Consider the following 20,501-nt stretch of genomic DNA (forward strand, 5'->3'; position numbering starts at 1 on the left):
AGTCTGGAGATTACAGAGGAAGTTCATGGTAAAATGAATCAAGCATCTAGCTGACCTGCCATCCGTTTGTTCTTAGAATACTGTTTTGTTTATTTATTTTGGTAAACTTTGGCATTTCTAGAAGTTTGAAAATCAGTCTGCATCAGACTTTCCTCTTGGGCATGTCAGTGCCAAAAGTGAATTATTTTCCATATAGAAGTTCATTTTAATTTCTAGTCCTTACTTCTAGAAATGGTTGTCTAAGTAGTATAGTCTTAAAGCCTTAAGGGCACAGTACGTGTATTTATAGTCTACTACTTTTTCTCTACTGCCTTCAGTTTTCTGGCTTTGGGTGCCTTTTCTTAGCTGGTGTCTTGCCCTTCTCCTCTTTAAATTTTACTTTGTTGCCATTCTGTCAGTACTATTCCAATGTTTATTTATTATAGAAAATTTGAATGTATTGGCTACAATTACTTTGTTTAGTTCGCAGTTCATAGCCCACCCCACCCCCAAGTCTCCCTAGTAGTGTTCTTTCTTATTTTTGCTGTGCAGTATATGTTATCTGCCATGCGGGAACTTTCTGTGTGTTGTCTTGTGTCCTCCAGCCCAAGGTTTCTGTCTTGTTCTCATCCAGTTTCTTTTCTAGCTCACCCTTTTTCTCTTTGTTAATGTTGCTCTGCCTCAGTCTACTTCTAGCTTCTTTGTGGTTCTTCTCCTGGAGTGCATTTACCCTGCCATTCAAATGTCCTGGTATCTATATACCAGCTTTAGATACTAAATTCGTCATAGGATGTTTATTTTCAAATTTTATTTTAAATTTTTTTATTTTGGGTATTTTCGAGACAGGGTTTCTCTGTGTAGTCCTGGATGTCCTGGAACTCATTCTGTAGACCATGCTGGCCTCAAACTCAGAGATCCACCTGCCTTTGTCTCCCGAGTGCTTGGATTAAAGGCGTGTACCACCACCACCTGGCTTAATGTATTTTTTAAATCTGAGATATATATTATCCTGTTTTCATAATGAAAGTTAACATTTGTATTTGGAATTTTTTTAAATGGGAAGTTGTGTGATATAATTGAGCTACATTTCATATAGACACTTCAGTTTTTCATTTAGCCATTGGAAATGACGTTAAACAAGTTCTCTTGACTATAAAATAGAGATGCTCATAGCCTTTTGATTTTAAATTTTGATTTGATGTACAGTTTTGCTAATATAAATCCAAAGATTGGTAGAATACAGGAAGCTTTTCTCATTATTTGTTATCTTAATTTTTTAGTACATTGTCCTCTGTGAAGACTTTCTTGGGTTATTTATTACAGGAAAATTTGACTTATTTAAAAGATTGGCTGTACTTACTGGGATCTAGAGTTTTTAGCAAAATTGATTATGGATTGTAAATAGTTTTTCTTTTAGCAAAATTGATTATGGATTGTAAATAGTTTTTCTTTGATGTTTGTTTAAAATGTTTCTCTGTAAGATCATTAATTCCTTTATCATATATGGAAGATTAAAATTCGAACTCGTGGAGCAGAGTAAATGATGGTTACTAGGGCTCCAGGGCAAGGAAGTTAGGAAGATAATGGCTAATGGTTGTAAAATGATTTCAGAACATAGTACAACAAGGTGACCTCAGTTAATAACCATGGCTTTAAGTGTTCTTTCAACCAAAATATGAGGCAGTGCAAGTATTAGTTCAGTTGAACCATTTTACAAGAGATACACACATACACACAATGTATTATGCATGGCAGACAAAATTTGTTACTATTGGTTAAGGCAAGTTCTTAAGAAGTACCTAATATTGTTGAGAAGAATCTTCAAAATACTTTATAAATGAAACTTTAAATCTTGTTCTTCTCACCAGCATTCTTCACTTGGCCAGTGTTGTAGAATGCATTATCTATGTGCTGTTAAATAGTATTGTAAATAAACATTCTGTTTTACTGACTAGATATATACTTAATCAAAAACATTGAGCATATTAATCTTCCTCAGTGCCCCAGATACTTTTAAAATTAAGCTGTTTCTCTTTTCTGCTTTAAAAATATAATACCTGCTAGAGCTACTTTAACATATCTGCATCCTTTTCTGTTAAATTTCAGTTTGAGCATTAGTTATTTTAAAAATGAAGCTTAGATGACTTAAATAATCCTAAATAGTAAATAATTTTTTTTTTTACAGAATAGTCTTTTCCTCCCATCCTTAGCAAGAAAATGTTTGGTTTTTACACTTACTAATACTAGGTATGGATGGGAATGTTATACATAAGAAATAGAGATGTGAGAACTAGAGAAATGTCTCAGCCATTGAGAGTACTTGTTGCTCTTGTAGAGGTCCCAGGTTCGTTTCTCAGAACCCACATGGTAGTTTACAACCATCCTAACTTCAAAAGGTCCAGGGGATCCAGTTCCCTCTTCTGATCTTCTTGGACACCAGACATGCACATGGTGCATATATGTAACATACAGGCAAAGCACTAATACATATAAAATAAATCTAAATGAAAAAGAAAGAAAAATGTATCATTGGAGTATAACCTCTTAACAGTTTGGAGAATTAATTTTTTTCTTGGTCAGGAGATATTAATAAAAGCATAGCAAATTATAGACCTTTTAACTCATCTTCTGGGTTTATATTTGCTACCAAAACCTGGCGAAGTATATTATAAGAAAGGAAAATTACAGGCTAACATAGGCATAAATAGTCCAAATAAAATATTAGTAATTTCCAGTGTATGTAAAGTACATACTATGTCATGGTCAGGAAAGATTTAGTCAAGAAACTCAAGATGATTTAACATCAGGAAATGTGTTTAATTGACCATATTAGCATTGTAAGGGAAAAATGAAAACCTTGCATGACTTCTTGGGAGAAGAACATTTGGTGAAATATTTAACACTCTTGCAAAGTAGGAATAGACAGAGACTTCCTACCTTGATGAAGAATGTTTGCACCCCACCCACCAGAACTAACATTAAACTTAATGGCGAAACATATTGACTGTCCCCCATCTGTCAAGTTCAGGAATGAGACAAAGATGTCCACTCTAATCACTTTCAGTTTTTTCTGTAGGGTTTAACCAATATAGTAAAGTTATAAAATGAAATAAACCATTGTAAGGATTTGAAAGGAGGAAATAAAACTGTTTATATATAGGTGACATAATTATTATTTGTGTAGAAAATCCAAAATAAACTTTCAAGCAGTTGAGACGGGTGATTACATTGTAGTAAGATCATCACTAGTTAAGCTAGTATTATGTCACCATATAAAATTACAATACATGAAAAAAAATTGGAAAATAAACATATTGTGTTTACTTGTAAAGGCCGTGGTTTGTATTCTTAGGAATTGTAACTTAGTCTTGTCTGTTGGATTTGTCGGCTTTCTTCACTGTTCGCATTTTAGATGTATTTATTAATTTCTTTATTGATAGTGCTAGAGGTCGAACCCAGGGCTTTGAGCATGGTAGTACTGTACTGGAAGCCTTCAATTTCATATGTAGTTCTAAGGCTGGCTTTTATTGTGCTTCCAGCTCCCAAGTGCTGGATTTACAAGCATTTGCCACCAGGTCTGGATACATTTATCTTGAAAAATGTGGATATTCTTTACTATTCTAGTACCTGAACTCTAGAACTAAATAGATTCAAATAAAAAGCAATATTTGTAGTCCTACAGTTCATTATATCCAAGGCATTTTAATCTTACGTCTTGGCACCTTTGGACCATGTTTCACCATTGTTGAAAATAAAGTTATAAATGTAAGCTCTTTGCTGTTTTTTTTTATTGTTTAATTTTAAATAGGAGTCCTTGAGATTGCGGTTTTGTGGAACAGTTTATCATATATCCTATTTTTGCAGAAGGAAATCGCTGGATAGGAATATGGATGTGGTTATAAGACAGCTTGTAGAAACAAAGAAGTGGTCTATTCTCATCAGATACAAACTTTGAGCCAGCACACCTAAGTCTGATATGAAATACTAAGATGGTTTTAAAAGCTATGTTCCTTACCCTTGTAGTGAGAAAAATGCTAATGGTTAAACAGATTATTTTATTATTTATATATATATATATATATATATATATATATATGTGTGTGTGTGTGTGTGTGTGTGTGTGTGTGTGTGTGTGTGCGTGTGCATGTGCGTGTGTGTGTGTGTGTGTGTGTATGATACTAGAAAATATAGTTGTGATACTCACATTTCCAAGTTATTTGAGTGTGGAAAATTTTTTCTACTCATAGCTGTTTAACTTGTTAGGGAATTCATATGAAGAAACATTATATTTAAAGTACTTAAAATATATACTTAAAACAGTGAGACTGTTTTATGTTTCTCATAAGTTTTCTCTCCTTTGTATAATCATTTAGTTTGGCATTTGTTACATGGTAAACTAGCATCAAAGAAATTCTCCAGAATTACTCACAATAGTCACTAAAGTTAGACTATAAACTAAATCTGTATTTTGTATTCTAATGAATGCAGGTACTTCATAGTTACTGCTTCATGTTTATTAGTGGTATGTGACAGTCTTTAATCTTGAAGAAAGTTACACATGAAATTTTGATATATGTATTTATTTTCTTTTACCTTTTAAACATCAGGTGTGCTCTCTGTAGGTAGAATAGTGACAGTTTTTATTTCATTTAGATTTTGAGACATTCATAGGTGCTTGGAAGAGTAATGAGTTGCCCATGTTTTTTTCCTCTAATTTCATGATGGAAGATTAGAAAGTGGTCTCCAGATTGCTGTATTTATGCTATACTGGATGTTAACATAGTTAAAAATTAGGGTAATATTTCTCATTTATACTTTCGCATCTTTTGTATCATGTTCTAGCCCAGGAACGCTTAAGGCAATAGAAGCAATAACATTTTCTCTGGAAAACCATGGTGTTTGGTTACTAGTTTAGATTTTATAGAATATGTTGATACTATCTTTTCTAAGAACCCATCACCTCATGGAACTTAGTGAAGGAAATAAGTTGCCTGTCAGAACTGCCCTCCCCTTTTTAAAAAAAATTAAACCTTGTGTTTTAAAGGGTATTCAATCTATACTCATTTGTTTAATTTGGTGTGAAAAGATTTATTATTATTATTATTATTATTATTATTATTATTATTATTTATTATGTGTGATTGTACTGTTTTAGATACTAACAGTATAGTGATAAACCAAGTGAAGAAATACTGTTTGCTTGAGTTTGTATTTTAGATACTATCAAGATGAACCTCCCAGTTTTATAGATGAGCACACTGAGATTACCCCACCTCTCAAGTTTACTTTAACCAAAGTCACATAATTCTGTGTTAATAAGACTTATATTCAAGAATCGCAAAGAAGAGAAAGACTAGGTTTTTGTTTCAAGGGCCTTGCAGTGTAGATAGGAAGGAAGACATCACTATCAGGTTTTGTTTGTTTTTATTAAATAGTTGATGTTACCTAACAATATTTAATAGTATTTTTATATCATGGCTTAAGGAATAAAAATCTGTAAGTATTGGACAGAAAAGAAAAATGATTAGTGCTTTGGCTTGTACTGCATCTGAACTTGGCTTAAGAGATTAAGATCACTCCAAGCAGGAAGAATGTGGCCTACAGGGAATGGGGAATGATTGCTGCATTTATTTTGGAACAATAAGTTATAGTGATCATACTAAAGTGTTTGTAGGATGACATTCAGTTTTTCTCTTGTGCTTTTGTTTTTTTTCTGGGGTTTTTTTGCTTCATTATATTCACAAGTATTTTCTGAGAAATACAGTAATAGCAGTCTTTTTTTCCTCTTTGATTTCATGGTTTACATGTTCGACTTTGCTTTTTTGTTATAGATATTAAGTCACCAGGAATTTTTTGTTTGTTTTAGTGCTTATTATCAGTCATATCATTCAAGTCATAAAATGTGATTTAGTTATTGTAACTATATAATACAATTAGTTCAACATGCTAGTTTTAGGCAGAAATGCTTTAAAGTTTGAATTTCTGAGAAAGCAAGACTTAAGAAATTATGAATGATGACACTTTTTCTTAAGAAATTGAATTTGTGTTGGTAGGTGTTGTCTACATCTACTGGCCTTACAAAAACGGTGTATAATCCAGCTGCTTTGAAGGCTGCACAAAAAACCTTACTAGTTTCTACCCCTGCAGTTGATAATAATGAAGCACAGAAAAAGAAACAGGTAAGCAGAGGTGGTATAGCATATAAAATCTGCACACAAGAAGACCCTTACAATCAGGGTGTGTGTGTGTGTGTGTGTGTGTGTGTGTGTGTGTGTGTGTGTGTGTGTGTGTGTGTTAAGGCACTTACCCCAAGGTAAGACTAGATGGATTGATCTGTGTGTAGCGATAAATACTCTCCCCCACCCCCTTTTTCTGTGAAGGGAAGTTTCTTGTGTTTGGTTGTTCACAGCATACATATTCTAAGCTTTACAGATAGAAACTTAGTGTATTGCTTTTGTTGCCATACTTCTTCATTTAAAACTTTCGTTCTTCTCTTGTATTGCTTTATCTATTTTTAGATATCTTTAGATATCACTCAAATGATATTTTGATTCTTTTAGGAGGCACTGAAACTTCAGCAGGATGTAAGAAAAAGGAAGCAGGAAATTTTAGAAAAGCATATTGAAACACAGAAGGTAAAACAGTAAAGTATTTGGCAAAATTACCAATGTTCTTATTTTTACTAATTTAACCTATTTAATTCATAGTGAAAAGCAGATTTACTGTACTTGGTAGTGGTAAAAGTGAAAAACTTAGTGTGTCATTGTTATATATTAATTTATTAGCATTGAGGTTAAAGAAACTTATGAAGTGTGGATGTAGTTTATATGGAACTGGTTATCAACATGAATTGAAAAATAAGTTCATTTGGCTCTATTACTATATAATAGTTTGGTCAGCGAATAATGAAATGAAATCTTTTTCTCATTGTTGATAAGTTCTTCACTAGTTTGGGATCCTCTACTCCTGTGTTATACAATAGAATAGTCAAAAGCTACATCTTACTGATAGAATTTGTCTAGTTTAAATTGAGGTGAAAATGATAATTACATACCAAATTTCAAAGATGTAATGTTGTAGTTAGAAGTTTCTCCAGTCCTGGCTGGGCCCTGCAGTCCTGTGGCCTGCTTATTAACACAGATTTAATATTATTTTTAACTGTTTGGACATTAGCTCAGGCTAACTACTGACTAGCTCTTACACTTAAACTCAGCCCATTTCTGTTAATCTATATATCGCCACGTGTTCCGTGGCTTTACCTGTGTGCCATTACATGCTGCTCCCTGGACAGCGGGCTGGCATCTCCTCACTCAGCCTTCCTTTTCCCAGAATTCTCCTTGTCTGCTTATCCCGCTTATACTTCCTGCCTGGCTAATGGCCAATCAGCGTTTTATTAAACCAGTGTACAAAGCATTATCCCACAGCATATTATGAAGGGAAAAAAAAAAAAATCTCAGAATTTTTTTTTGTTGTTGAAATGTGAATTTTGATACACTAGGCTAAATTAATGAATTAATTTGACTTTTTCCCTTTTTATCTTTTTTTTTTAAAGATTTATTTATTTATTATGTATACAGTGTTCTGTCTGCACAGATCCCTGCAGGCCAGAAGAGGGCACCAGATCTCATTACAGATGGCTGTGAGCCACCATGTGGTTGCTGGGAATTGAACTCAGGACCTTTGGAAGAGCAGTCAGTGCTCTTAACCTCTGAGCCATCTCTCCAGCCCCCCCTTTTTATCTTTTTAATGTGATTGATAAAACAATCAAATTATATGTGGACATGGAGAGATGGCTCAGTGGTTAAGAGTATTTACTACTACTATTCCAGAGGACCAAGTTTGGGTTCCTACACCAGTATCAGGTGGCTCATAATTGCATGTAACTCTAGCTGCAAGATACCACACCCTCTTTTCTGGCCTTCATGGGCATCTGCACGCATATGGCACAGGCACACACATCAATTATAAAGTAAATCTTTAAAACTTACTTAATGTGCTGGGCGGTGGTGGCACACGCCTTTAATCCCAGCACTCAGGAGGCAGAGCCAGGTGGATCTCTGTGAGTTCGAGGCCAGCCTGGGCTACCAAGTGAGTTCCAGGAAAAGGCGCAAAGCTACACAGAGAAACCCTGTCTCGAAAAACAAAAAACAAAACAACAACAAAAACAAACTTACTTAATGTGGCTGGTATTTCTTGGATGACATTTTTGGGGGCAGATTGCTCTAATTCATGATATTTAATTAGAAATTAGTTCTTGATGTGTTCTGTAATGAATGTTAGTAGTAGAAAAATGTAAAATTACAGAAACAATGTTTTGTTGGTGCACAGTGGTGCATTACTGTAAACTTGGCCCCTGGAGAGGCTGAGGTTATCAAATTGCTTAGTTTGAGGCCAGCGTAGGCTACAAATTAAGACTGTCTGAAAAACTTACATTAAGATTAGAAATACAACCTTTTCTTATTTTGGATATACTTCATTGAAGTGAATCACAATGCTTTATATAGAAAACTGAAGCCATCTTAACTCAGAGAACATAATTCCATGTGATCTCCCACCTCCCTTATCTTGTTCAAATCTTGTGTTCTAAGAGAGCCAACTAATAGTAAAGTTCTTTGCAAAGTAAACTGGTTGTAATTACGCTACTGTTTGCAACCAAGTCTGCTCTTCTATCTTTATACACTTAGACTGTCAGCTTTGTCATGAACAGTCAACTAAAAATAGTATTTGTTTTAACTGTTTTGCTCTATTTGTTTGGTTACAAGTAGTAGGAGTAAGTCTCTTACACTTCTGTTTTAAAATTTGCCAGATGCTTATTTCAAAACTGGAGAAAAACAAAACAATGAAGTCTGAAGATAAAGCAGAAATAATGAAAACATTAGAGGTTTTGACAAAAAATATTACCAAGTTGAAAGATGAGGTCAAAGCTACATCTCCTGGACGCTGCCTTCCAAAAAGTATAAAAACGAAGACTCAGGTATTCTGTTTTGTTATCCATATGACTACTTATTAAGACTGTCAAGCATGGGTCTGGAGAGATGGCGTAGTGGTTAAGTGTACTTGTTTCTCTCCTGGAGGACCCACATTCAACTCACTCACTTGGCAGCTAACAGTTGTCTGTAACTCCAGTTCCAGAGGATCTCACGCCTTCTTTTGGGCCACAAGTGCACTGAATGCACATAGTGCACAGATACATGGTGCAAGCAAAACATCCCTACCTAATAAATACAAATAGTCTTTAGAAAAAGAGAGCTTTAAAATAAAAAGATCAAACACTATTTTTAAGGGTTTTTTTTTTTTTTTTTTTGGCTATATACTTTGTTCAGAATCTGACTATTCATAACTCTCCTACTTCTAACACTTGTGAAATCTGCTATTAGAAAATAATTGTGGATAATTTTGGAAGGGTTGTTTGGGACAAAGTGCTATGGGTACTTGATTGTATGGTTAAGAAGTTTGAGCTATGTATTGTAACTAGTTAGTGATATAAAGGTTAATGACAGGAAGTAACCTAGTATCACTGTCTGGAGAATTTGCAAAGGGAAAAAATGAGGTATACTATTCTGAATGATCCAAACAAATGAGCAAGATGTTTTTCAATGATAACAAATGATAAAATACAGGTGGTACAGTATTTATACTTCGTGTATGTGTGCGTGTGTAACCACATCGATAGTTCTAATTTTCATCTAAAATCACATGCTTATTCTTTTTTAAAATTCATATTCTACTGCCAATTTCGATAATGACAACTTGGTCTCATAACATCAGTTTATTCATTCAAATAGACCTACAATCCATTCAGAATAGTTCCAAAATTGCTTCAGTACTGATTTCAACAATTAAGTTGGATTCATATTTTATTTGTATTCTTTACAAACTAATTGCCATTAAAGATTAGGTCAGACTGTGATGTTGGTTTTCTTTTAGTTCTTTTTGTAAATGCTGCTAATTAGATAGTTAGGTCGATTTCTGTTACTTTTCAGTTTTTCTGGTTTTTACTGGTTTAAGTTTTTTTTTTTAAAGTAACTATTATCAACATGGTACAGAAGTACATAAAAAGATACACATAAGAGACTTCTCTCCCACCTCACCCCTGATACACTATGCACCACTCCTTGTTTGTAACCTTCATTATTAGTTTGTATTTTATCCTCAAATCTAAGATATGTGTTTACTTCATAAAGACCTATTAACACTACATATTGCTTGTTAGCCCTTTTTTTCCCTAGAACTTACTACATTATTAGTTCGTAGAAATCATACCTTGGCTGTGGTATAGACAAGAATTTTAGGGAAATCAATGAGAATAAGAATTAGGATACTTTTACTATAGTAGTATATCACATACTAGATAAGAAATGTTGGTTCACATGGTGACACATACCTTTAGCCCTGACATTTGTGAGGCCAACACAGGAGAATCTTGACTGTGTAACTAGCCCCTGCCAAAAACAACAGAAAAAAAAATGATGTAAGTGAATATGAGAAAAATATCTTATAAAAATTTTATAGAAGTTCAGAATAGTAGTAGTTATTTGAAACATTAATGACTTTTTCAGATGCAGAAAGAATTGCTTGACACGGAATTGGATTTATATAAGAAGATGCAGGCTGGAGAAGAAGTCACTGAACTTAGGAGAAAGTATACAGAATTACAGCTGGAGGTAGGTTTTATTACAGCTACACAGTTCACTTGAAAGGAGCAGATACAATCATGGTTAACATGAAAATGGTTTTTTGGGTCTTGTTAACAATTACTATCATGTGTGGTTTTGTGTGTGTGAGTATGTTGGGATAGGTGCGAGGAAAGAGACTAATTGATTTTACAAAACTACTAGAGAAAATTTAAAAAAAAAACAATTTTACATTTGCTTGTTAGTTATTCATTTGCATATGGATGTCAGAGGACATTTGTAGGTTGTGTAACGGCCTTGAACTCAGTGCTTTGACCCTCTGAGACATCTTGCTGTCCTGAAAAGCCTACTGCTTCTCCCTCTACACCCTGGTGTCTCCATTTCTAGTAAATTTTAGTTCTTTTTTGTTTTTGTTCTCTTTTGCTTCTTAAGATTAAATACAGTTAAAGGCTTTTTAGATATTTTTATGGAAATAGTCTTTATATGTGTGAAGTCATACAGGCATATTGTGTTGAATTGCTAAAGAACAGACTTAGAGTTCTAAATGTTTAAGTGCATGCTTTTTAAAGTTTTGCCTATAGATGGTGCTGTGGGTGTTTTAAAAGAGAAAATAAACTACCTTATAATTTAGTTACATGGTTGTATGAGAAGCTCCTAGTGAAATTGATCTCTATTATAAAACATGGATGCTTAATAGTTACTAAAAATGTTTAAAAATTATCATTATATCACAAAATACGGAACTATATTAATGTCTATATTCACCATTGCTTGACACAATGTAAGGTGTTTTTGTTTTTTAACATTTTAGATTATTTTGATTAATTTGAGTATACTTTCTTAAAAGTTTGTTGACGCTGATTTTTTTTCTCGCCTTATAATGCAGTAGAACTCTTTAGTGCTTTGCAAGTATTAAAGACTTAAGTTTTGGCATCTACTAGACATGTCCTAGGCTATGTCTTACCCAAGAGTTAGAAAAAGCTATGAAATGTCCTAAACATGTATATACTTGCATTCCCTTGAAACATGATCTGGTTTGCCTATATGTTCTATCCTAAACAATAGATTTCTTATATTAATTTTAAATTTTTTTTATGTGAATATTTCATGCCATTAGTGATGTATAAAGCAAAATATCATTGTGAATTTCTGACATGATTTTAATAAATAAATAGGACAAAAATTTACTGTTCCATGTTTTGCTTGTTGTAATTTAGCCAAAGGTTAAATGATGTTTTCTGGTCTTTTATGATGACTCAGCTTTGTTTTTTTCAGTAATGTTCATATATGCAGTACTATAGTAGATGCCAGAATGTGCTCATCATAGTAATTCTGTTATTGTTAATAGAGACTTGTGAGCAAAGATTGGAGATCAAATACATTTTGAAAAGGTCATATTGGATATGCTGTTTCACTATAGGATTTCTTGGAGTCTTTTAGTTTGAATCTCCAAATTATAAGCTTGCTGAAGCTTAGTTTTCAGGGAGTATCTGTGTGTCATTAAATACTCTGCAAGGCATACTTTTGATAATGTTTAATCTTAATAACCTTTCCTCTTTAATGTTTATTGTTTATTTTAATATTTTTTTCATTGACTAGTTAAGAATTGTATATGGTATATAACATGATGTTTCAATATATGTATGCATGGAATGAGTTATCAAAGTAATCTATTCATCACCTCACATATTCAAATTCTTATGAAAATATATCTAAAATTTTCTTCCCTAGCTCTTTTCAAGTGTATCATCTGCTATCATCAATTGTACTTACCATCCTTTACAATAGATGGTAGAATTTATCCCATTGTACATTTTGACCAACATTTCCCCATTCTCCATACCAGGACAGTCCTTGGTAATAGCCATTCTTCTGTTTCTATGAGATTGCTGTTGTAGATTCTGTGTGTAAATGAAATCTTACAGTAGTTGTCTTTCTGTGCCTGGTTTATTTCATTTGGCATTATTATTTGATTTTACATGTTTACTTTTTGGTACTCAGAATTTGATGTTTTTAGTTGGATGTCAAATATCCTTATCAGCATGTTCATCATTGTGCTTGTCCTGCTTCTAAAGTATGTATTTATAGTTACTCAAATTAGAAATATGGAAGGAGTCTTTTTACCCCTTGTTCAACCTCTGTATTCACTTAATTACCTTATTTTAGATTAGTTGTTCCCAAATTTTATTTTACTTTATTTTTGAATGAGTGTTTGCCTACATATATGTGTGTATGTGTGTCACATGCGTGGATAGTGCCTACGGAGGCCAGAAGAGGATGTTGTATCTCCTGGAACTGTCAAGCACCATGTAGGTGCTTGAAACTGAACCTAAATCCTGTTTAAGAACCTATCTCAGTAATTTACCTGTCTAGAAATTGAGCTTGTGTATGTGGTTTCTATGTATTTGTTTACGTTGCATGTGTGCACAGGTGCTAATGAATGTACAGAGGCTAGAAGCCAAAAGTTAATGTTGGGTGTCTTCCCCAAGCTCCACTGTCCTTTTTTTTTGTTGTTGTTGTTTATTTTTATTTATTTATTTATTTTTTTTGTTTTTTGAGACAAGAATTCACTGGGCCTGGAGTTCACTGATTAGGCCCACCAAGAAAGCCCAGGTTTCTGCCTGTCTGTGTCTCCCTGATGCTGAGATTACATATGTACACTATGATGTTAGGGTTCTGTGAAGAGACACCATAACCACAGCAACTCTTAGAAAGGAAATCATTTAACTGGGACTGGCTCCCAGTTCAGAGATTTAGTTCATTGTCATTGTGGAGGGAAGCATAGTGACATGCAGGCAGACATGGTGCTGCAGAGGTAGCTGAGAGTTCTACATCAGGATCAGCAGACAGCAGGAAGACACAGTGACACACTGGGCCTGGCTTGAGCATCTTGGACCTCAAAGCTCATCCCTAATGACACATTTCCTCCAACAATCCCACACCTACTCCCAACAAGGCCACAGCTCCTCATAGTGCCACTCCCTATGAGCCTATGAGAGTCATTTTCTTTCGAACCACTACAGATGGCCTTGTTACGTAGGGTGCTGGGGGTTGGACTTAGATTCTCATGCTTACATGGTAAGTACTTTAATGACTGTGACAGCTGTACAACCTGTAATTGCACTTGAGGTTAAGGACTGCCGACGTAGGAGTTGATGAAATATTTGTGTAATGAAGTAATAGTGATCCACGTGAAAGAAATGGTTTGGTATAATGTTAATAGTCTGTATTCTACGGTGTGATCAAAATAATGCATTTGAGGAAACATACTAAACCAGTGGAGTCAGCAGACAATGAAATAGGAGCATTTATTTGAAAATTATATAAAGCTTGAAAGGTTAGAGTATATGGTCAGGGTAAAAATGTGTTTATTATTGATGGAGGTCATGCTGCAGTCTGTGTTAACTAGACTTTTCAAGGAACTAAGAGAGCCAGAGTTACCAGTCTTCTTGTCTTGTTCTTGTTAGCTTACAGCATGAACTTAGTTGGGCGAAAGAAGGGTGACTTAATACAGGTGTATTTCTAATTTGCTCAACAAATAAAGCCAATGGAAATATTTCAAAATCTGAAACTCTACACTCAGAAACACAGAGTTAAGCATTTCAAATTAGAGGCCTAAATGCCTAATTACCACATGTGTAACCTCTGCATCTTTTTTTTTTTCTAGGCTGCTAAAAGAGGAATTCTTTCATCTGGCCGAGGTAGAGGGATTCATACAAGAGGTCGAGGTGCATCTCATGGCCGGGGCAGGGGTAGAGGTCGAGGACGAGGTGTGCCTGGACATGCTGTGGTAGATCACCGACCCAGAGCATTGGAGATTTCTGCATTTACAGAGAGTGATAGAGAAGATCTTCTTCCTCATTTTGCGGTACTTTCTTCATCACCTAGCAAAATAATACTAATAATTGTTACTCAGGTTAATAGATAAAGTTATGAAATTGATACAGATAAAGCTATGAAATTGATACGTAGGGCTTCCTTAATATGTAGTAGTCTTTTATTATTAGTTATAAAATAGAAACAGGGTCTTTTTGTTTGTTTGGGAGAAATTTTATTATTCTTTTTATTGTTTTCCTCCAGACAGGGTTTTACTGTGTAGCTCTGGCTATCCTGGAACTCTCTCTGTAGACCAGCCTGGTCTCAGACTCAGAGATCCTCCTGCCTCTGCCTCTCAAGTGCTGGGATTCAAGGTGTGAGGTTACCACCAACCAGCTGAAATCTTCTAATTCTTAAACTAGATATGCCTTTAAATACTATAAGGTTAGTGATTTAAGCCTGTTTCAGAGAGAGACCTTATAAGTAGGTTTATGTTGATAATTTAAAGAAAAATTGGCATTTTATATAGACCATTTAGATTTTTAAATATGAAAGTAAATATTAATCTCTTGATAGTGCTGACTAGAACTGAAGCAAGATACATTTTTGATGTATGATTTAAAAGTTGCCTTATTCAGATCAATGGTGTAAGTTAAGAGAGTTTATCTAATGATAGAATGGCTTAAAAGAGAAGGAGATTCTAGCCTCTGTTCATCCATTGTTTATTTGGACTTCCTGGGATTCATTAGGCTATTATGCAGAATGGAGATTATACCCACCTTACTCTTTCATCTTAACTATTTCAGTTTTTAGTGTTATCCAGAACTGAAGTTACTAAACATCAGTATTACCCTGAATAGTCTGGTAATGACATCAGAGAGAGGAAGAATTGTCAGCTCTTTACTCACAGAGCTTTTGGATACATTGGTTTGACAGAGATCAGTTGAAATAAACTACAGCTTATTAAACACTTACACACCTCAGTGATTTGGAGGGACATGTTTGACCCTGGCGTGTGATGAAAAGATCAGTGGAGGAAAGTTTGACTGAAGCTGAGAACTAAAGTTTCTGTTAGGAATTTATATCTCTGTGTTTGCACTCATATTCCGAGCTTACCGTTCTGAATGTAAGGAAGTTTGAAAAGAAACACTTGGTGTCTATGAAATAACTAAAGTGATGCATATTCAAAGCTTAGGAGTCTGGAGCGTACTGTGCTAATGGATTCAGAGGCTTAAAGAAAGAGAACTAGGGGCTTTAGCTCAGTGGTAGAGCTCTTGCCTAGCAAGCGCAAGGCCCTGGGTTCAGTCCTCAGCTCCGGGAAAAGAAAAAGAAAAAAAGAAAAAGAGAAGTAGAAAGGTGCTTTGGAGATACAGCTCAGCTCTTCCCTGCTTTGTGTCCCACTTCCACAGAGGAAAGGAGATCCAGATCATTTAAGTGTCTTGTGTATAGTTACTGAGCTAATTAGGGACTAGCAATCAATATGCTGAAATAATCCAGTTTGTAATAATTGTATTTTGCTGAGACTAAGACGTTGAGAAATAAATATTCAGACACTTAGAGTGGAAATTGTTTCATAAACTTAGAGATTTTGAGCAAGTTAGTAGTAATTTACACATGAAAAACACTATTGTTAGGCAAGAGTAGACATTTCAAAGTTTAGCTTTTTTATCTCTGAGCATAAGAGAGGGAGAGAGAGAAAAGATCATTGACAATTAGAACAGTTGTGGTTAGCAAATGCTTTTTAAATTTATCTAGTTAAACCAGTAATAATAGTAATAAAAATAGCTGAAACTTAAAGGGAATTTTAGGAATTCTTTGAATCCCTACTGATTTAGTTAGTGTTCTCTAGAGGAACAGAACTTATAGAATGACTCTTAGATTATTAGAATGGCTTACAGGTTGTGGTCCAGCTAGTCTGAGACTGGTTGTCTGTACCAACGGAAGGTCTAGGAATCCAGTAGTTGATGAGTTCACAAGGCTGCATGTCTGAGCTGATCACCAAAAGTAAATCATTAATGCCAGAGAAGGAATGGACTTGCTAGTCAGAGTGATAACAAGTAGGCAGAGAGCCAGCTTCCGTCTTCCTTATTTTTTATGTAGGCTGCCAGCAGAAAATGTGGTCCAGATTTAAGGTTTATTTTCCTACGTCAAAATACCTGGGTTAAAGGTGTATTTTCCCACCTCAAAGATCTGTATTAGAAGTTGGTTGTCCCACTACAAATGATTTAATTAAAAGCAAAAATTGAGAACAAAAAAACCTTACAGGTGTGCCTCATCCTTCAGTTTTAGTTAATTCCAGATGTAGTCAAGTTGACACCAAGATAATGTCCGGGGGGGTGGGGGGCGAGAATGAAACCTGGAGAGATTGAGTAACTTGTTCAAGTTTAAATAAAGTTCACAAAAAGTTGTATTTAAGGAGTTTGTCCGTAGTTTTATTTGGGGTAGGAGGAATATGTAAATATACAGCAAACTAATCTTTGTGTGGTAAAATTGCTGAAATTGCTGTTTAGAAAAAAATCTTCCTTTATGTGGGAAAATGCAACAAACTCCAGTCAGTGATAGTATAATATGCTTAATATTTAAGTATTCTAAATGGTGTAGCCATAATGGAATGCATAGTAAGTGAACCCATGCTCAGTTAATGTTAAACTTGCAGTCAAAAGGCCTGGACCTTCATCTTGATAATTTGCTTGACTGCTTGGAAAAATTGCTTAAATTCTCTGAATTTTTCCTCCCTTTTATTGGAAATGATACCGGAATTTCATAGTTCTGGTGATTCAGTATGCTATTTAAGAATAAATTTACCTTGTCCTGAGGTTGGAGTAATAAAGAAGGTTGGTAAGCAAGCTCAGGCTTTGACCATTGTTTATTCATTATTTCTCAAGTAGAGCATAATGTCACTGATTCTGGGAAGTATAGGATTAGAGCTGAGATCGAGGATAGGACTAAATGAAGTAAATTATTTGTCTCTTAATCTGTATGAATGATTATGTATTCTGGGTTATGCTTATTACTTCTAATGCTATTGGGGGTTTTAGATGTTTCAAAACACTTGTTTTGAGGAAATTTGTTAATTTACAGCAATATGGGGAAATTGAGGATTGTCAGATTGACGACTCTTCACTTCATGCGATAATTACATTCAAGACAAGAGCAGAAGCAGAAGCTGTAAGTGTTAAAATAATTAAAACTTCAGATTTAAATGATTATTTTTTCCTTAAGATTTTATATAAATTATTTTTCAGGTTTACTGAGTTACGACTTTGACAGAAGGTAGAATATTTGAAGTGCAAGTTTGTGTTCACAAAAAGTCTTTATTTTCTTAGGAAATCTGTATGTAATATAATATAGTATAGTATAATAAATATAATATAGTGTGTATAAATTAGACACCAAGTTGAATTTAAAATTGTGTTTACTTGAAGATGTCATAAGTCTTTTTACAGTTAGGGCCACCACTCTTCCCACAGTTTACTGTTTGGTCTGGTCCAGAACAAAGTCGATATTGGTAGAATGAATGGTAAGAGTTATCTAAGGTAGATGCAGAGAAAGTATAATTCTGTTGCCCACCCTTTTTGTTTAGCCTTTACCTACTAGTTCCAGGTCCCGGCAGGATGAGTTCTAGAGAAACATCTCTAGTTCAGCATGCGCCTGAATAGACTGCTGCTGTTTGTCCAAGAGATGATGTGTGACTCTAGCTTTTAGAGTCCTTGTAATATAGTTACCTTAATCTATGTGCTTTGAATTGTCTTTGTTGTTGTTGTTGTTTTATTTTTTTTGAAATGGAATCTTTATGGCTGTGTAGCTCTGGCCATCCTAGAATGCACTATGTTGTTCAGGCTGGCCTTGAACTCACAGAGATTAACCTGCCTCTGCCTCCCAAGTGCTGGGATTAAAGGCTTGCACCCCGCCATGCCCCTGTCCTGCTCCTTTTGTCTTCAAAAGACAATCCAGAAGTAACTTCAATTTATGTCTGTGTGTGCATGTTTACATTGTGTGATCACACATTTGCAGGTGTACCTGCATGTGTGTTCATGGGCTTGTAGAGACAGAGATCGATGTCTGATGTCTCTAAAACAAGACAACAAACTGTCTTGTTTTAAGACAGTTCATCAAACTGGTCTTGAGCTCCCTGTGTAACTAAGGATGATCTGTAGTCTTTGGTCCTCCTCCATCTCCCGAGTGCTGGGATTCCCACAGTGTACCACTGTGTCTGGCTTATGTTGTGCTGGAGACCAAACCCTAGGCCTGGCTTGTAGGGTAGGCAGTCTAGGAACTGAGCTAGCCATGATTTTAAAAATTAAAATTGGTTCTAAATGGAGGATTTCTCCCACATATTAATAATGCTTCTTTTTATAAAACATAATTAGAAATTTCCATGTTTTTTATACTTTGAAATAATTTGAGTACTTTTTCTTTTTTTTCTTTTTCTTTTCTTTTTTTTTATTTTTTTTATTTTTTTTATTTTTTTTTTTTTAAAAATAGATTTATTTATTTATTATGTATACAGTGTCAGAACATTTATTCCTGCAGGTCAGAAGAGGGAGCCAGATCTCATTACAGATGGTTGTGAGCCACCATGTGGGTACTGGGAATCGAACTCAGGACCTCTGGAAGAACAGCCAGTGTTCTTAACCTCTGAGCCATCTCTCCAGCCCCTTCTTTTCTTTTTTTTTAAGCAGAGCTGAGGACTGAACCCAGGGCCTTGCGCTTGCTAGGCAAGCGCTCTACCACTGAGCTAAATCCCCAACCCCAAGTAATTTTTCTTTTAACTATGAATTATTTTAAAAAAATGTTTTCTCCCTGAAGGCTGGGCTTGGTAGCACATACTTCTAATCTCACTATTCAGGGGCATCATAGTTAATTTGAAACTAGCTAGAGCTATATAACAGAACTGTCTCAAAGCAACAACAATAACAAAAGCCAAACCAAACAAAAACAGTTTTTCTGGATGAATCTTGATAATTTGAAGATTTTGAAAACATAGTGGATTTTTACCTGTGTTTGCACTTAGATGGGGTTATTCTTGTTTTGTGCTTTTTTTAATATTTAGTCCTACTCCTATTAGCATTACTACACTACTTTCCTTGAGTATCTTATAAAAAAAGTATATGTAAAAATACTTGTACAATACTTGTTAACATTTTAAAAATGTCTGTGAAGTTCCTTCTAAAATATAAATTTCTGTGAGTGCTTGCAGACCTCTTGCGGCTCTTAGTACACTGTATGAAAACGGTGCTAAAGCTCACAGTTTATCATTAACTGACACCTGTTAAAGATTATGGGGTACTGCATTTGGCCATAGGTTTCTAAAGGTCACAAGTAAGAATAACATCAGTTAATGACAGTTATTGTATAAATTAGTCAAGAATGGATTTAATTCATTATAAATTATAAATTAGAATAGATGTAAGAAATAGAACAAAGTGGAATTCAGAAATAGGTATGTGTATGTGTGTGCATTGTGCAAATTTATGGATTTTAAAGGATCGTAAAAGAGCTGTTTAAAAGCAGAAAATAAAACATTGAGTAAATGAAGTATTACCTTAATACAGCGAGGGCTTTTTAAGTAATGGCATGATATTTACAAAGGAAAAGGCTGATAAGTTCTGATAATAAAAATTTAAGGCTTTCTGTTCAAATCAAAGAATAACTACTTTCTAGAAATATAATAAAAAAAATCAAACTCTCTGGGAAAAATATGTTCCCATGATTATGATACAATTGTATTGTGTTAGAAAAATCCAAGCAGGCTACATTGTTTAAAATGTTAAAGAGGGGCTGGAGAGGTAGGTGGCTTAGTGGTTAAAAATTAATATTGCTCTTGCAGAGGACCCCAATTGAGTGTCCAGCACTCAGACAGCTCACAACACCTGTAACTCTAGCTCCCAGGGATCCCGTATCCTCCTCTGACTTCCACCAGCACTGTCCTCTGTCCCAGATTATTTGTATAGTGGTGGCTGTCTCTTAGTCTTAGGATAATGATATCATGAGTAATAATTTTTTATACTATGTGGCTTAAAATTTGAATATTTTAAAAAATATAAAATGAAGCTGGGTGTGGTGGTACAC

At 34.6% G+C, this 20,501-nt stretch overlaps 1 protein-coding gene across 9 annotated transcripts in view; it reads left to right on the top strand.

Annotated features, from left to right (window-relative positions):
* Window positions 1–20,501, top strand: part of Rbm26 (RNA binding motif protein 26) — a 74,014-nt gene that overhangs the window by 41,252 nt on the left and 12,261 nt on the right. For all 9 annotated transcript variants that reach the window (XM_059273226.1, XM_059273227.1, XM_059273222.1 and 6 more), the window contains 6 exons: window positions 6,033–6,158; window positions 6,540–6,614; window positions 8,786–8,953; window positions 10,539–10,643; window positions 14,281–14,481; window positions 17,511–17,597. In XM_059273226.1, the coding sequence (XP_059129209.1) occupies window positions 6,033–6,158; window positions 6,540–6,614; window positions 8,786–8,953; window positions 10,539–10,643; window positions 14,281–14,481; window positions 17,511–17,597 (762 nt within the window). The remainder of the gene's footprint in view (window positions 1–6,032; window positions 6,159–6,539; window positions 6,615–8,785; window positions 8,954–10,538; window positions 10,644–14,280; window positions 14,482–17,510; window positions 17,598–20,501) is intronic.

The sequence above is a fragment of the Peromyscus eremicus genome, chromosome 9, assembly GCF_949786415.1.
Source record: "Peromyscus eremicus chromosome 9, PerEre_H2_v1, whole genome shotgun sequence".
NCBI classification, from domain to species: domain Eukaryota; kingdom Metazoa; phylum Chordata; class Mammalia; order Rodentia; family Cricetidae; genus Peromyscus; species Peromyscus eremicus.